This window comes from Oryzias latipes, chromosome 15 (genome assembly GCF_002234675.1).
Source record: "Oryzias latipes chromosome 15, ASM223467v1".
Classification (NCBI taxonomy): Eukaryota; Metazoa; Chordata; class Actinopteri; order Beloniformes; family Adrianichthyidae; genus Oryzias; species Oryzias latipes.
Window position 1 is genome coordinate 3,872,962 of NC_019873.2, and position 17,665 is coordinate 3,890,626.

Genomic DNA, 17,665 nt, shown 5'->3' on the forward strand with positions numbered 1-17,665 from the left:
TTCCATCTGGAGGTGTGTGTGTTTGTTTAAAAAGCATATTTAGCTATATTTATGTGTCTAATGTGTGTTTGTATGTATAGATTTGCCACCTAAGCATTTTCATTTTTCACAATCATTTAACTTTTCTGTGATAATTTGCACTTTACTGCATTGTCTGCCTTTACAAGATTAAACTTTCCCCCTATTTCAGATGTAATGGTTTCGTCTGTACTGGCGCGAAATTGTTGTAGCTCCGCCTGTTGTGTAACCCTCCGCCTGGTTCAAGTCAGAACTACTGTAGACGGACACGCTGGAAGTGACGTAGGTCTTGCCTTCAAAATAAAAGCTGTTCCCATCTGTTTTCCTTCACTGCAACACACAAAGTTCAAACAATTTTTTATTTTTGAGGGATGAAACCGGATCTACATTCAATCTATTGAAGGAACTTTAGAGACCACGAACTTTTCTCTGCACCTTTAACGTGGGTTCCAAGATAGCGACGGTGTTATTTGCACATTTTCATAGAATTTTGAAATAACTTACTTGCGTTGTTGCACACTTAGAAACTGGATTAATAACTACAAGTTTCTTTGTTTTACTGGTGGTAAGCAACAATGTTAATAAACTTACGGGTGCTGCTGGCTAAACTGCTTAACTGTTGTTTAATTCAATTTTTATTTGCTTATGATTATTATTTTTAGCTCAAAGCGGAATCTCTTCCTCCACTCTTGACTAAAATGAGCTGGTAAGTTCTAATATTGGAAATAAGAAGATGCGCAGTTATGTAAAAAGTAGCAGCATGCATATAATATACTGTTTATTCCCCCGCCCTGTATTCAATAGCATACAGACAACTTTTAGTTGCTTTCATTATAATGGATTGATTCGGAGCCACTTCTACTGGTCTGTAACACACCCACGTTCAGTGGAAGCAAACGTGTTGGTGTTCTCACTCACTCAGGGTTTATGTGTGGTTAAAACGCCAGAGGGGATGTTCTTTACTAGTTGCAAAACATTTATTTTGAAAAGTTTGCACCTTTTCAAAATAGCACGTGACCTTTTTAAACATGCTGTTTTTCCTTTTTACAAAAAAGGGCTTTGCTCTCTGCATTCCTGTTGTCGTATTAATGTTGGTTTGATTTTTCTGTTCAGACTCTTGACTTACAATAAACAAGAATTATTTTATTTATTTTTATGTCCTTCTTGTTTGAACTTATTTTAAATGTTAGACCCACATTGAGCCAATGCAGCACAGTGTAGCCACTCTTTGTTTGATCTTTTCTGAAAGAACCACTCCAATAAAACATGGTATTGATGCATATTTCTCATGATGGAGCGGTCAGTAAAATGTAACTTCCGAGTATTTCTTTATTGAAATCTGCTCCATTCTGATCATCCACAAACAGATCCATGAACGTCTTTGTTTTCCTGGTCTGAGCTGGAATCTGGATCAGAACTGGACGACTGGACAGATCTGATATTGACCACTGTTTTTGTCGCACCGCTAATGTTAGGTTAGAGCTGTGAAGAGTAAACGGGTGTAAACAGAGAGCTCTCTGGAAGGGGAAGTGCGGGAAGGCTTGCCCCACGCCAACACAGTGGAGCCGGTTTTTAAAACAATTGTGCATTTTGTGGTACAGTCCTCTAGTTTGGCCTGGATTTACTCTACGGTCCCGTCTTTCAGAAAAGCAAATTAGTCTAAAGAGCTTTTTTTTAAAAATATATTTATTTATGTAAAAATAATGTACATAAGTAGTATTCTGTAGGTAGAACTGAAGTTTAATTGTTGAGACTGGGGCAAATAGACTTTACATATTTTTGTAACAATTGCGTGAGTAGCCGCCATCTTTAAAATGGCCACCATGGTGGATTTTTCTTGAGGCAGCTGTGCTTTTCTGAAAGAAGGATCCTGCGGTACATCCAAGCCAAATGTAGTGCTTGGACCACAAAATGCACAATTTGTCTAAAATATCGACTTAATGGCCCAAAACGTGGAGGTGAATTTCTAACAAACTCCTGCTGTTCTGCAGAAACTATGTCATAGAAAACAACACAGGAGTTATTGATTATGGCAAAAATAAACAAAAAAAGACGACATCATCACAATTTAAAGTCCTCTGGAAATGCGATGGATCAAAAAGTGATCCTAGTGGGCCCTGAAAGAAATGTTTCTATTGTTTTAGAACACAACTTTTTAGTTGGACTGATCTTCTAGATTTGATTTGATTTCTTTTTTCTAATTTCATGGTTGTTTTGAAGATGTTTCTGTGTTCCGTGCATGAAGACAGAAGCTTTAATGAATAAAGCCGGTCTCCATGTCTGCCTCTGGCCTGGATGTGGTCCTGATAGCAAACGCATCATCTGCATTTCATTCAAGACGTCTTAGGATTCTCTAAGCTGCAAAGAATGCCCTGCCTCCTTGTAAAGTCATCATTGTCTTCCTGTGTTGGAAGCATGAAGGAGGAAACCCGAAGCTCATCTCCTCAGTGTCCAAAACCCGACGAGTCCGAGCAGCCGCTGGGCACCGCCATGGAGACAGCCGTGGACCCTCATGGAGACGGCAACGGTCGGTGACAGCAACCCCTCACACACATCTAAAAATCTGGATTCCTCAAAGGAAATGGGTTTTGTTTTCTCTACTGTTTGGATGGTTGTGAAGCCGTTGGCTGTGATGACGTCACGTGTTCTTTCCTTTAAAGATGGGAGTGTGAAGGGAGAGGCCATGTCTGAGGTGGTCATCACCAAAGAAATGGAAGCTGAAGAGAAGCAGCTGATGGAGGAAGGAGAGAGGAAGGAGAAGATGATGATAGAGAAGGTGTGTGTTCTGTCTCAGTCACATCCGATCCCGATCTGATTCCTTTGATAAAACCGACTATCAGGGAACGTTTGGTCAACATGGAAACCCAAAGGAGCAGTTTAGTGGCTTCACTGCTGACAGAAGCAAGCCCCGCCCACTTTCCATTTCTTAATTGAAGTCAGACCAGAGATATGCGACTGCTCAAAAGACGCCTAGATGCAGGCTGTAAAGGGGAGCAACTTCCTACTGAAAGAGTCCAGATTGACCCCCAAAATTAAATGAATGGTCAGTCTGATTAAAAAATACATTTGATGAATTCTTTTTCATTTCTATTCACAATAATTATGGGAGGCTTCAGAACGTGTTTTACTTTTATTAGAGCTCGAGGTCATGCATAACGAAAGGCACGTTCTTTGATGACCATGTGGGCGGAGCTCAGGTTGGTCCATTTTTGGACTGCTGAGGCGTGTGGACTGAAGTCCCGCCTTCCTGTTCAGAGGGATGAAAGGACGCCGTCCTGGACGCCAAGGACCAGATTGAGGGAAAATGTCACCACCACCACATACTCAAAAAGTCACCACATGTGCACACATCTGGTACCCAGTGAGGAGGCTTTTTTCAACATGATAAACAATCCACGGACAGCCAAAAGATAAAATGGTTGTATGGCCTGTTTCCCTATCAATCTCTTTAGCGTAGTGTGCGCTCTGTCCTGATTGGCTGTTGGGCTTGTCAATCAATTTCCTCCATGCAGTGCCTGCTGTGCAGAGATAAGATCTTCAATCTTTATTTTCATTCTCTAATTCTTTTTCTGTGAAGGTTTGAACTTTGAGAGTTTAAAATGCTCATGTCTGTCTGCGACAAATGTAGAAAGTTGTGCAATAAGTGCACTAAAGGTGCAAACTTGCCTTTTCATTGATTCTATTGTTGTTTGTGTTGTTTTATTTTCTGAACATGCAACTAAACGACGCTTGGAGTGTGGTTGTTTTAACCTTGTCAGCTAAAAATGAACACATGCAGATCCTGAAGGCCGGACTCTTGATCCGCTTTTGTCTAAGGATGAAGTGAAATTGTGTTGGATGATGTGTTTGTCGTCAGGCTCGCGAGTCATGGGAGAGGGATTCCCAGGACATACGCTACAAACGTCTGCAGCATCTGCTTCAGAAGAGCAACATTTACTCCAAATTCCTGCTGACGAAAATGGAGCAGCAGCAGAATGAGGTATGGTGTGTGTGTGTGTGTGTGTGTGTGTGTGTGTGTGTGTGTGTGTGTGTGTGTGTGTGTGTGTGTGTGTGTGTGTGTGTGTGTGTGTGTGTGTGTGTGTGTGTGTGTGTGTGTGTGTGTGTGTGTGTGTGTGTGTGTGCGCGTGTGTGTGTGTGTGTGGATGAGGGTTTCTAACTGGAGATGCCGTTTCAGGAAAAAGTCAGGAAGGAGAAGCTGGAGAAGACTAAAAAGGTGCATCACTCATTCTATATCTGTTTAGTTTCTTCATCTGAACATTTCAAAGATTATTGATCTCATTCACAGACTGCTGCCAAAACGGATCCTGAGAAAGGTGAATTTACTACTATTACACTAGCAGCTCTGTGTTTTTGTACCAAGAGATGCTAAGTTTGTTTCTTCCTTTTTTTAGACAAGAAGAAGAGGAAGAGGGACTACAAAATAGCAGACGTGATGTCAAAGGAGGTTGGCGTCTTTTAGGCCGGAACAATTCATTACAAATGTATCGTCATGGCGATATATGCAGTATGCATGTCGCAAAAGACGCCGAAAGTGGTTTCCTTAAATGTGCTAAAAATACATTTTGTGGCAGCTTGAAGTATTTAACGTATGAAATAAATCCTTTTATGCATCTGACCATCCAACCGGATCGACCCCTTCTATGTTGGATGTGGGCCTCCTGTGTAGACGAGGGTCATCTGGAGTTTAATTTATGTTATTTAGGCTCTTATTTAAATTAAACTGTTGCTGTGAAATGGAAATGATCTCTTTGGTTATTTTTCTATTTGTTCATATTATACCGTCATCCCAATATTGTTCACTAATATCGCGATATTTGTTGTGCAGCTTTGTCTTTATTCTCGTTCACAGTCTGCTTCTGTTTGACTTTCATCTAACAGGAAATCATGACGCAGGCTGCAAAGAAATCAAAAGTGGAGGAAGTGGTGAGCTTTCTTTACTGTCATGTGGAGTTGGAACAATTTCAAACTCGTCCACTTGTTGGAAGAAATGTCCTGAACTCGAATAGAACCCCCAGAACCCTTTGACCTGAAGAAGACTAAAGTGCAGAAGAGCAGCTTAAAGTGAAGGAAAAATGATAAATCAATCAATAAAAAGCTGTAAACTCCAAAGTATTTGTTGTAAATAAATGTAGCTTGAATGAAAAAGATTAAGATGGACATAGCGGCTCCTTTTCACTCAGCAGAGCGTCCTCATACCCCCAGCTTCACTTCAGGGCAAATGTGAAAATCAACGGTTCAAATCTGGATGGTGGTGGTTTGCAGGAAACTTGCTGAGTCATGTTTGTTACATCTGGTTTTCAGGCTGAAGCGCCGGCTCCTAAGAAACTAGAGGCAGAGGACATAGAGAAGATGAGCGATTCGAACCAGGACATAAAGAACCGGCTGTCGGAAAGCGTTCGAGAAAAAGCCAAGCATCTGCTGCACCCCGACAGAAAGGTGGACGGACAGCCCGTTCCTGTCCAGCAGCCACAGCTCTTCACTGGAGGCATCATGAGGTGGTACCAGATCGAAGGCATCGAGTGGCTCCGGGTAAGTGAGGAGCGTTTGACATGGGTGGGTTGTGGAGATTTTGCCTTCTGTGGAAACACCATAAGGTTTGACGTTTGTGGTTTACAAACCGATCATGGCCGGTCTCTAGAGATGCTTTGATGAGCTTATTGTACAAAAAGTTTGGAAATGCCCCCAAACAGGGGGCCCCAACCCCCGGGCCGGTGCTGGTCCATGCGATAGTTGGTACCGGACCACAGAGGGGGAAAAAAGACCACCTACAGTTTGTTCCATTCTAATTCTGATAGAAGTTTTATTTTGGAAACTAGTCACTCGAGTCGCTCGGTCCCGTGTTTAAAGTCCATCCACTACGTCCTAAAAGCGCCCCGTTTGACTGGAAAAACTTCACTTAAAAGCGTCTTTAATGTATATTTTTACAGAAATGAATTTCATCAGCTGTAAGCTGGTCGTTGTGCTTTTCTTCCTCTCCACGGGCCACAGGGTTCAGGGAACCTGCAGCGTCCAGCGTTGCACTGATGTGTCTTTTCTGAAGACCAGAAAAGCTGCATGTGCACCTTAGGAGTTTATTAGGATCAGTGTGACAAAAATACACACTTTAAAGTAATGTTTGGCCAAACAAACAAAGGTATCTGAAACGTTTCTGCTGGTAGAAAAGAGTCGATGAGGAAACAGAAGAAGAACCTCTGTCTTCAAAATAAAAGAAATCTGCATTTAACAGACAAAAACCAGGAGTCTTTACTTCAAATATGGATTTATTACAATTCTTCCCACAGACCATAATAATGCAGAATATTCAGCAACCAGCTGTCTATTGTTACAATCAAGCTGCTAATAAAGTTCTTTCAGACTTTTTTTTTTGCATTTATCCGTCTCATCCTTAAAGTCAGACAAGGCTGATGTTGGCGTCTGATTTTTTTGGTTTCCACATTGACAGTTATGGGTTAAAGGTCAATCTCCGTCCCATTATAATGGTTCCTACATGAAATCTAGTGAACAAATGAAGTTTAAAGCAGCTGCAGATATTTTACAGAGGATGAAGGTAAACTTTATCCTCAAAAGTGAAGAGAAACTGGAGGCTGGAAAAAGGAATTGGACTGAGCCTGGTGCAGACCAGAGTGTGAAAATACGGTCTGACATTAAACCGTAAAACAGTTGGAGACGTCTGCTGTAAAAGGTTCTTCATTATTTTAAGACATTTTTGATCAAATGTGTTTCCTCATCTCTTTATGGCTGCTTTTGTTTAAAGTGCTGCTATGAAAATGATTCAGACTTTGCTTATAACTCAAACAGTAAAACTGCTGACATGAATAACTCCTAAAAACATTGATCTATAGCTTCAGACAAACGCTAACACGAGTAATAATGCATGTCAGAGACAGAAAATGGTTGAGTTTCCAGTGGAGGCTGGACGACCAATGGGTGATGGATGTAAAAACAATTCCAATCTAAAGCATTGGTTCCAAACCAGTCAATGTGGTGCCAAAGACATTTTGATGTTTGTCATTTGAACTCTGTGTTCGTGTTTCTGCTCTGGACTGAACGGTTTCAGTTTCTGATGTGGACTCGACTGAACATCAATAGAAATGCAGTTCATTCGATGGATTTGTCCGTCTCTCTGAAGTGACCTTGGAGGTGCCGTGTGGTGGAACTGCAGCTCCAGATCAGCGGAGGTTCTCGTCCGTTATTGTTTTTCTTTTGTGCCTGCAGATGTTGTGGGAGAACGGCATCAACGGGATCCTGGCGGATGAGATGGGGCTGGGAAAGACCATCCAGTGCATCGCTCATATCGCCATGATGATAGAGAAAACCGTGATGGGCCCCTTCTTGGTGGTGGCCCCTCTTTCGACTCTGCCCAATTGGATCAATGAGTTCAAGCGGTTCACACCAGACGTGAGGAAAGGACTAGATCAAGGTTCTGGTTTGGTCTTCTGGGATCTGATCTGTGTCACATTTGTCTCAGGTGTCTGTGCTGCTCTACCACGGCCCCCAGCCGGAGAGGGCCAAGCTGCTGAAGCAGATTAGGAGGCCTCAGGGGCCCCTCAACATGTGTCCTGTGGTTATCACCTCTTTCGAGATCTCCATGATTGACAGAAAATTTCTACAGGTACCGTTACATGTTATAGAGCCTGTTCAAATGATGCACAACAGGTGAAGTCCATCAGTGCACAACAGGAGGGTATTCCAGTGTTCCAAGCGTGTGGGTCTGCTGTGTAGAAGATGAAGCAATGTTGAATTGTGATGCTTATTTGTCAAATTTTCTCTTAAATATTTATAATTTCTTTTGCCAACATACATTTTTTGGGTCATACAGCTTGAGTGTACAAAGTGAACAAATTCACTTTCAGTTTAAAACAACAAAAAAACAACCGGGAAGAGATGGAACATTTTAGATTTTTTTTGAGAGGCTTCCCTTCTTTTGGACTCCCGAGTAAGAATGGCCGCCTCTGGCTTGTCCTTCAGCGCTTTCAGTGGAAGTATCTCATCGTGGATGAAGGTCACAGGATCAAAAACCTGAATTGTCGGCTGGTGCGAGAGCTGAAGACGCTTCCGACTGACAACAAGCTCCTCCTGACCGGAACGCCGCTGCAGAACAACCTGGCTGAGCTCTGGTCCCTTCTCAACTTCCTCCTGCCAGAGGTTTTTGACGACCTCAAGAGGTGATTGGTGTAGCTGCTGTGTGTGACCTGTTTGCACGTCTCAACTTGAGGAGTTTAGAGTTGCTAGCTGTGACTGGCATGCAGACGTCCCAGCTGAGACCTGTGAACATGTTTGTCGTCCAGCTTCGAGTCGTGGTTTGACATCAACAGCCTCGGCGAGCCTGAGAGCCTGAAGGTGTCGGAGCGTGAGCAGAACATCCTGAGCATGTTGCACCAGGTGGGTCCTAACTCTTGATCTACAGCCCCAGCAGATATTGTTGAAAAGGCTTCATGATTCTCATGATTTCAGTAGGACACGGATTCTCCATGATCATAAACTGTGTTTTTGCTTAAATTTGACCATATAGTGAGACGGAAACCTCAGTCACATCGGCCCGGAGGGGTCCATGTGAAGATTTGCCCTTTTTTCACCTGCACATCGACCCGTACGGGTCGATGTGCAGGTGAAAAAAGGGCAAATCTTCACGGGCACACAAGTGAACTGTGGGAACTGTCCAGACCATAGACTGCTCGGTCTTTCAACACATAAGGTTGAAGTAGACGCGTTGTACCAACCATTTCTGAAACTCCACCAAATCCTGCGGACTATGCACGGCGTCCGTTCGTGGTGTTGCAGGCTGTTAGAAATCACACAGTCGGAGCAGCGTTTGTGTGGACGTCCAATGGGTGTCCCACAGACACGTATGTATCATGTGGACACCCCCACAGTAAAGAGCCAGTACTCGCACCTTCTTAACGAGTACTTGGTTGTGGTGTAAGGACATCAAACGACAGCATCACCCGTACGTAATGGGCGCTCGTTACTTTCATTATCTTTGCAAATGCTTCAAGGCCGTAGTCATGTGACGGTACGGGCGGCTGACCCGTACAGACGCTGCAGGTCCGGGCCTGAGGAGGGTCAACAATGGGGGGCCACAGCATCTTAAAGGAAGTGCAGGTGTGTCTTGCAGTTCCCCTGAGGCTCGTGCGGCCACCGTATGGAACGTCATGAAAATGGACGGTACATGTGTGTATCGTGAAGTATTTGCAGAGGTTATGAAGTTATCCCCACTTGTGACGTACGGGTAATGCTGTTGCAAGTTTCCCTTACGTAGCACTCTGATCATTAGTGAGGTGGGTGCACTGACCCCCTACTGCTGCACGGATTCACAGGTGTGCAGGTGACACACAAGTGTCTGTGGAACGGCTGTAGGATGTCCACACAACACTACACACTCATTTCCTCATTTCTAACAGTCAGGCTGCACTCAGTGCACACTCATCTCATGATCAGCACTGACGGGCTCATTGCGCCGTGCGCAGGATTTGATGGATCAAATGAAAATCTCAGTCTTTCCTACTTCGTAGCCATCTCAAAAGCAGCAGATAGCCGCTTTTGTTTGATTTAATGAAACTCAAACTGGTTTTATGTCTGCACTACTCCCATTCAGCATCCTTCACAGTGTCTTACTTGTGGAATATTTTTTTGATGATTTTGCCCCCCACCCCACAGATTTTGACCCCATTCCTGCTGAGGAGGCTGAAGTCTGACGTGACCCTGGAGGTTCCTCCTAAAAAAGAGATTGTGGTTTATGCGCCGTTGACCCCCAAACAGGAGCTTTTCTACACTGCTGTGGTCAACAAAAGCATTGCCAAAATGCTGGGCCAGGAAAAGGTAGGATGACATGATATCGGTGTATAAAACGTAAACGACTTCTACAAACTACAGAACCAACTGTCTTTCCCAGCTTGCTTCCCAATGATGCCCAAAATCCATTTTCATCAGGTTTTAGGCAGAGTTTGAGTATGTCGTAGGGGAGACGTTTGCACTCCGAAACTACAAAAGCAATCTGGTCCTTGGAGTCCAGGACTGCTGCAGGATAGAAGGAGTGTTTCTGTCCATCATGCATCAACATCAGCATAATGAGTAGCTTTTCTACTGCGGGATTTTGAAAAAATGGATCAATTTACTTTGGCTTTTTTGAGGGCAGGTCTTTTCTTGGAGAACTTTTGTTGTTGTTGCTTTTTCAAAGGTTCAGCCAAATCCTGGCCTGCTGGCTTCATGTTTAGAAGCTTTTCTGTGCCATACAATTCCACTTAGCTGTAATTATTTATACCTCTTATCACGTTACACTGTTGTAAGGGATTGTGTGTCGGTTCGTTGTTCATCAGAGAAGTGCAAGTGAAGACTCATCTGTGGCTCCTCCCATGCTTTATTCAGACGGAGGCTCCGGTTGCGTTGACGCCGAGCGGCAGACCCAAACGTCGAAGTCGGAGGGTGGTTGACTACAGAGACACGCATGACGACACGCCATTTGCACTGGAGAAATATCTGGAGAGGGTTCAAAAGGAAGCTGAACAGAGGTCAGCTTCATCAAAAAACACCATGTTTATGTAAAAGCAGCCTCCATAGAGTGAGAGGCAGGACCGGACTCCTCTGTCACATTAGCAGTCTGCACAAATGGACGGCTCACATCATTCTTCCTCTACTCCACACAGCTCCACTCCGGTTCTGAATGCTCAAAGTCCACTGGATTCTCAGATCAACCTGAAGCTGCAGAATGTGTTGATGCTGCTGAAGCGGTGCTGCAACCATCCGTACCTGGTGGAGTATCCTCTGGATCCGGCCACGCAGGAGTTCAAGGTGAGGATCATGCAGGTGCTGCTTTGAAACCTTTTCTAACATGGATGGTTGGACCTGGAGGACACTGATTTATGGAAGGATACATTTAAATATCCATCCATCCATCTATTACTCTCATCTGGAACGGATTCGTGGGGGCAACAGTCTAAGCCACAGGTGTCAAGCTCCAGGCCTCAAGGGCCAGTGTCCTGCATGTTTTCTAACCAACCTGCCATTGAAGCTCCTTATTGGCTAAACACACCTGATCCAGGCAATCGGAAGCAGTTGAGGCAGGATTTCTGAAAAACCAGCAGGAGGTCAGCCCTTGAGGCCTGGAGTTTGACGCCCCTGGTCTAAGCAAAGAAGCCCAGACTTCCCCCACCTTAGAAGGGGAGCTCCTCTGGGGGCACCCCAAGGCGAGAGACTATGTCTGTCTGCTTGCCTGGGTCCTCCCGGGGGCCTCCACCCAGTGGGACATGCCCGGAACTCCTCCCCAGGGAGGCGTCCAGGAGGCATCTGGACCACATGGCCCAGCCGCCTCAACTGGCTCCTCTGGATGTGAAGGAGGTTCTACTCCGAGCTCCTCCCCCTATCTCTGAGGAAGCGCCCAGCCCCCCTACAGAGGAAACTCATTTCAGCCGCTTGTATTCAGGACCTCTTTTCTGGGGGTTATGACTCCCAGCTCATGACTATAGATAGATAGATAGATAGATAGATAGATAGATAGATAGATAGATAGATAGATAGATAGATAGATAGATAGTCTTTATTGTCATTGCAACATTGTACAACGAGATTAAGGTGCAAAAATAGTCAAATAGTAAAAATAGTAAAAAATAAAATCACAATAAATAGTATAAAAACAATATAAAATACAGCAGACATAACCCACACACGCGTGAACATTCTGTCATGTTTCCATTTATGGCTTGTTCTTTACAGCGTTTAATGTAGTTATTGCTACGGGATAAAAACTTTCCTTGAATCTGTCAGTCCTTGTTTTGATTGACCTGAACCTTCTCCCTGATGGCAACAGTTCAAAGAGGGAGTGTCCAGGGTGTGAAATGTCCTTAAGAATGTCCTGGGCTTTTTTGAGGCAGCGCGAGTATAGGTGAGTATTTGAATAAATTAAGAGCTTTGCTTTCTGGCTCAGCTCTCTCTTCATCACAACAAACTGGTATAGCGACCGTATAACAGTGAGTTAGAGCCGGTCCACTGCTCAATGACCCAGATGGAAACCACTCTCTTCCTCTCTTAAATTCCAGTTGATCTGGAGATCAGAATCCTGGATCACATGACTTGGATGAGTGAGAACCTTCAGGCGTTTGACTTTATTGCATGTTCTTTGTTGCAGATCGATGAAGAGCTGGTTCAGAGCTCTGGGAAGTTCCTCATACTTGACCGGTTATTACCTGAGCTGAAAAAGAGAGGGCACAAGGTAAAGCAGAAAGCCTCTACTCACCTCTTTCTCTGGATCTTGTCACTTTGTGCATTTATTTATCAGAAAGCCCCCTGACATCCTAGAACATCACTCTTACCTGAAGCAAACAGACAAGCCGGGTTTCTTTCAGAACCGTGTTCAGACAGATGGAGAGTTACGGTTCAGCCGGATATGTCTCTAGATATTGACAGGACACGGATACTGAGCTGGTGGTTTTTCTGGAACCACAGCTTCTACGGTTATTGATGCAGAAGTTGAAGTCTAAAGTCTCATTAGTCGTCTCTGCATTCGACTCCTCCCCTGAGGGAGCGGCGAGCTGCAGACACAGCCGCACTCGGGAACCATTTGGTGGTTCACCCCCCCAACCTAACCCCTTAATGCTGAGTGTGGAGCCTTTTTAAAGTCTTTGTATGACTCAACCATAGATTTGAACCCACAACCTTCCCGTCTCTACCACACGGCCACTGAACTGGTTACACTTGAAAACACTCAGAATTCTAGAACTAACATGTAAATCTTGAAACAGAAAACCCCCGTCTCATCTCAAATCTTTTCTAGCAGAACACTTTATTCTGATTTTGGAGACATTTTGGCCTGACTGAAATGTTCTGGACTAAATTGGATTGTAATGAACAAAGTCCAGTGTGAATGTTTTTGTGGCGCGCTTTGAGACCGCCTCAGTCCTGAAGCAATCCTGAAATAAGTTAACCCTTTAACACCGGACATGTCGCCAGTAACACAGAAATGGCAGACGCTCTGACATACCGTAGCTCTCCGACCGTTTATGCCATCAACGGGAGCCAGCGGATTCTGCCGGGGAGCAAAGCGACAGAATCTGCTGGAATGGTGTTGATTGCATAAACGGTTGTTGAAAGAAAGTCAACACTGGAACTTGAGCTTCGGTGTAAAACGGTTGAATTGACTGAAAAACTTGTTGAACTCTGAAGTGCTTGACAGACTTTCTAGGTGTGTCTGATGGAGAGTCCTCTGACCCGCCTGGTTGTGTGGATGTACGGTAATTGTCCGTGTGATTGGTTGTGTTGCCTCCAGGTTTTGATCTTCAGTCAGATGACGTCCATCTTGGACATTCTGATGGATTACTGTTACCTGCGAAGCTTGCAGTACAGTCGGCTGGACGGCAGCATGTCCTACGCTGAGAGAGATGAAAATGTAAGTTTAAAAATTCACCAGTCAGTTGTCTGATTTGGTCTCCAGTTCAGCCTCAGTCTTACCGTTCTTTCCTGGTTGTCCTCCGTCAGATTTCAAAGTTTTCTAAAGATCCTGAGGTCTTTCTCTTCTTGCTGAGCACCAGAGCTGGAGGACTTGGAATCAATCTCACAGCTGCTGACACAGTCATCATATTTGACAGTGATTGGGTGAGTTCATGACAAATCTTTGATAAAAACTTCGGGTTTTCCACTTTCTTCTGTTTACCTGTACACGCGGCTAAGTTTCTGACCAGAGTGTCTGTTTTACAAACATTTCTTCGTCATTAGAATAAAACTAATGTAAAACATACTGAATAGGACCTGAAACATTTAGACCATGCCCCTTGGATCTTGGACTTTTTAAAAATTCTGTCTAATCTTGTCTCCTGTTGCCAGAACCCTCAGGCGGATCTGCAGGCACAGGACCGCTGTCACCGCATTGGACAAACTAAGCCAGTGGTGGTGTATCGACTGGTCACAGCCAACACCATCGACCAGAAGATCCTGGAGAGGGCCACGGCCAAGAGGAAGCTGGAGCAGATGGTTATCCATAAGAGTAAGGAGATGCTGAGCTGTGTCAGAGGTCCACAGACTTGACACTGGTTCTGATGCAACATGGCCATGCTACAGCCATGTTGCATTAGAAAAGGGGATTTTTCATTTAAAGCCCCACTCCTCACTGATCTATTTTAAAAGCGTTTCCAGCGGTCCTTTCAAACTCTTTCAAATGGCTCATCCAAGCTGCCCCTGGTCCGGGACCAGGAACCAGTCTCTGACCCGTCTTTGGAGGTGGAATCTGTTTGTTTCCAATCAAACTTAGCTTCAGTTCGCTCCAAGTTTCCTCTCTTAATACAATCCGTCCTCGAAGTGGGACAACTGAACCAAGACGGCCACCGTAGCAGGGCATTATGGGATTTTAACAGAGTAGCAGAGCAACAATGAGACACAGAAACCCATTGAAAAGCGTGATACACGTTGCTTCTCACTGTTTTCCTGATAAGCACATATCAGCGTACCGCCATAGCCGTCTCCCCAGTAACCGCGTGTCTTCACGGGACCAAAGTAAAAGCTGTTGGACCTGACGTTGGTACAGACGTTCTGAATTGGTTTGTAAAGTTTGGAAAAAGTGAATTATCTCAACAAGGACTACGGAGCGGAGGACTTCCATTGTTTCTGCCTCTAGCTGCTTTGCCCCACCCTCGTAATTCCTGACCAATGGCTGAACAGATCTAATAGCTTTGGTCCGGAATAGGAAAGTCTGCTTGACGGCCGTCTGAATAAAGACCAAACGCAAGGTTCAGGACCAAATTAAGTAGACTCGGTCCAGACCAACAGACTTTTCCAGTCTGAATCCAGCCAAAAACAAAGTGAATAGATGACACAGCTCAATTCTCATCCATAGATTTGAATCCTCTGAAATGGTTCTTCTCTGAGCAAATCTATGGAAAACATTTGACTCCATTAGGGAAATAGTATTTACAGAAATGTTATTCATGTCTATGTAATGTATGCATTTTGTATTTGTTACAGCCTAAAGATAACTACCCACAGGGCAAGAGCATTGGAAATGTCAATGTAACTTCTCTGTGAAACAGGACTAAAAGGATGTGAAGAGAGCAGTGAGTGGAGAACTGCCTCCAATGCTCTGGTCCACTCAAGCTGTTATTCATTAGCCTGACATTCCTCATTCATGTACTGAGTACTAAAGTTTTCCCCTGGTGCTATCCTATGGGGTCCAGATGACCCCACCCTTACATTGACGTGTTCTCCCTACCATGACAAAGGTGGATAAAGGTGGAAAGATTTCATGTAATCCATGGACACCAGTGAAGATCACAAATCATTGAAGAAAAAAGGTTCAGAGCACTGTCTAGTGGGTCTAGATGACCCAACTCCCAATGTTAAAGTGCCTAGGATAGCACAAGGGTTACAGACAAGACACACCAGGAAGCAGCATAGACCCTTATTGAGTCAATGGGCTGAAAACTCTGACATGCAGAGAAACCATCCGAAACGGTTGTTCAAACTAAACCAAATAAACCTGAATGAAAAGTGCTGCTGTTCCATGCAGGTGGAGCAAAGCTGCTCCTCGACGATTTTCTCTTCATCTTTAAAGGAGAGACTATTCAATTTCACCTTGATCACCATCGACTCCAACTGTACTTTGAACCTACTTTCTGTGCAAGAATCTCAGATTCTTCCAACATTTGAGTGGATTTGGTTTCATTCCTTCTCTTTTCTCTTCAGATAAGTTTAAAGGCGGGAAAGCTGAGCTGAATCAAAGCAGAAGCTGCGTGGATCTGGACGAGCTGCGTGAGTTGCTCAAAGTCCAGAGGCCAGAGAAGTGAGTGCTGACACAGCATGGATACAACGACAACCAACAATTCTTCCTGGCACTCTAACTCATTAGTCTGTGTGTTCCCTCAGGGAGGTGAAGGCTTCCAAAGGGAAGGTAATCAGTGACCAGGACCTGAAGGTCTTGCTGGATCGCAGTGATTTAATAGGTGAGTGGACAAGCTGTTGTCCTCCAGCATCAAGAAGATTCAATACTCATTTATTTGTCATTAAAACAACAAAATTGTGTTTGGAGCGTTGACAATCACCCTTATTATTCAAAAATTAATACCCAATAAATAAATAACAAAAGTGCAACATCAGTACAAAGAAAGGAACACAGCAAGGTCAAAACAAAAAAAACAAGACATTCAGTGTCAATAGCAGCTTGATGTTGATGTCCAGTTCAGTTATTTCATGGTGGAGAAGGTGTGGGCTACAGTCTATACAGTCTGTTGGGATAAGCAGCTATGCTGTTCACAGTGTACTCAGATGAGAAGGTTGGAGGGGGGGAGGGGGGGGTTGGTGGGAGGGACTGTTCAGCAGCCGCACAGGCTGTGGATCTAGGCTGTTGCTCAGTCTGGTTGTTCTGGCCTGGATGGACCTGTCCCTCCTTCCTGAGGGCAGCAGATGGAGGAGATGGTGGGCTGGATGGTGCTGGTCATGCAGGATGTTGTGGACTCTCTTTAGACGGCGGGTGGTGTAGAGGCTGCTCATCTCTGGTCCCAATGATTTTCCCGCTGTTTTCACCCCCCCGTTGGAGTCTCTGCTGATCAGCCTTTGTGCAGCTGTGAAACCACACTAAAGATCTGCATGTCGGAACACAGCTGATGGCACCGTTGTAAAAGTTCACCATCAGCTGCCTGGAGGTTTTAGCCGTCTTTAGTTTCCTCAGGTGGTACAGGTGTTGTTGGGCCTTACAGGATAGGTCCTCTGTCATAGTGACCCCCAGAAACTGGTCACCCGCTCCACCATCACCGTGCCAATGGAAAGTGGCTGAGGGTTTTTACTGCGTCTTTGGAAGGCAACAATATTTTCCTTGGTCTTTTTGGCGTTTAGGTCATTATTGGTCATTATTGTCGTTGATGAGTCCAAGCCCTGTAGTGTCGTCATCAACTTCCACGATGAGGTTGGATGAAGATGATCAGAGTACAGTAGAGGGCTCAGCACACACCCTTGAGGGGCCCCGTGTTGATTAAAACGGTGGATGAAGTGTGCTCTCCCACTCCAACGCTCTGTTTGCGGTTGGTTAAAAAAAGTCTGTAGTCCAGTTGCACAGTGCGGTGTTGAGTCCAGCATGGTGTAGTTTGGCTCGAGGCTTGAATAACATTAAAGGCCAAACTGTAGTCCACAAAAAGAAGCCGTACATAGGCTAGAAAAGGCTAAGAAAAGAACCCAAACTTGAGCATCTGACTCTAATCATTGAGAACACGGGAAAGCACAATGCCGTAGACGAGTCTTTGTTCCCATTTCTTGCAGATAAAGACATGGGCGTGGTGAAGGAAAAGGTGGGAGTCTTTCGAGTGGTGGAAAGCAGAGAGTCATCAGGGATCACTTTGACCTGACGGACTGATACAACTTCAGGACTGGACCCCCCAACTGCTGTCTGTCTGTGGATACCTTCTGGAAAACACTGTTCCTCTGGTTCAACGACTTTTTAAGAACATTTTGTTGTTTATTTTGCTGTTTTGTAACCAGACGTTTTGTGTGTTCTCCAAGCACGTTATCTGAGTGTTTGAACCGACTCTGGAGAGTTTGGAGCTTTTCAGTCTAATGGGCACAAATAAAGCGAAGCCACTTAATGCATCCAAAACAAGATTCTCTTAGAGAGAAATAGGTTGACGTTATTGTTTGTTCTTTTTTCTGAGTTTGTTGGAATAAAAACTTGATTATTTGA

The 17,665-nt window shown here is 44.5% G+C and overlaps 1 protein-coding gene across 1 annotated transcript; it reads left to right on the top strand.

Moving 5' to 3' along the window:
* The first annotated feature begins 405 nt into the window (after positions 1–405).
* On the top strand, positions 406–17,665 carry hells (helicase, lymphoid specific). The gene is made up of 24 exons (XM_011484053.3): positions 406–583; positions 681–724; positions 2,433–2,545; positions 2,679–2,794; positions 3,875–3,997; positions 4,193–4,231; positions 4,304–4,331; positions 4,410–4,462; positions 4,897–4,941; positions 5,320–5,547; positions 7,234–7,416; positions 7,487–7,630; positions 7,987–8,183; positions 8,307–8,400; positions 9,676–9,837; positions 10,384–10,526; positions 10,662–10,806; positions 12,140–12,223; positions 13,277–13,396; positions 13,486–13,602; positions 13,831–13,990; positions 15,682–15,778; positions 15,862–15,938; positions 17,248–17,665. The coding sequence occupies exons 2-24, from the start codon at positions 717–719 to the stop codon at positions 17,331–17,333; spliced, it is 2,562 nt and encodes an 853-aa protein (XP_011482355.1). The 5' UTR covers positions 406–583; positions 681–716; the 3' UTR covers positions 17,334–17,665.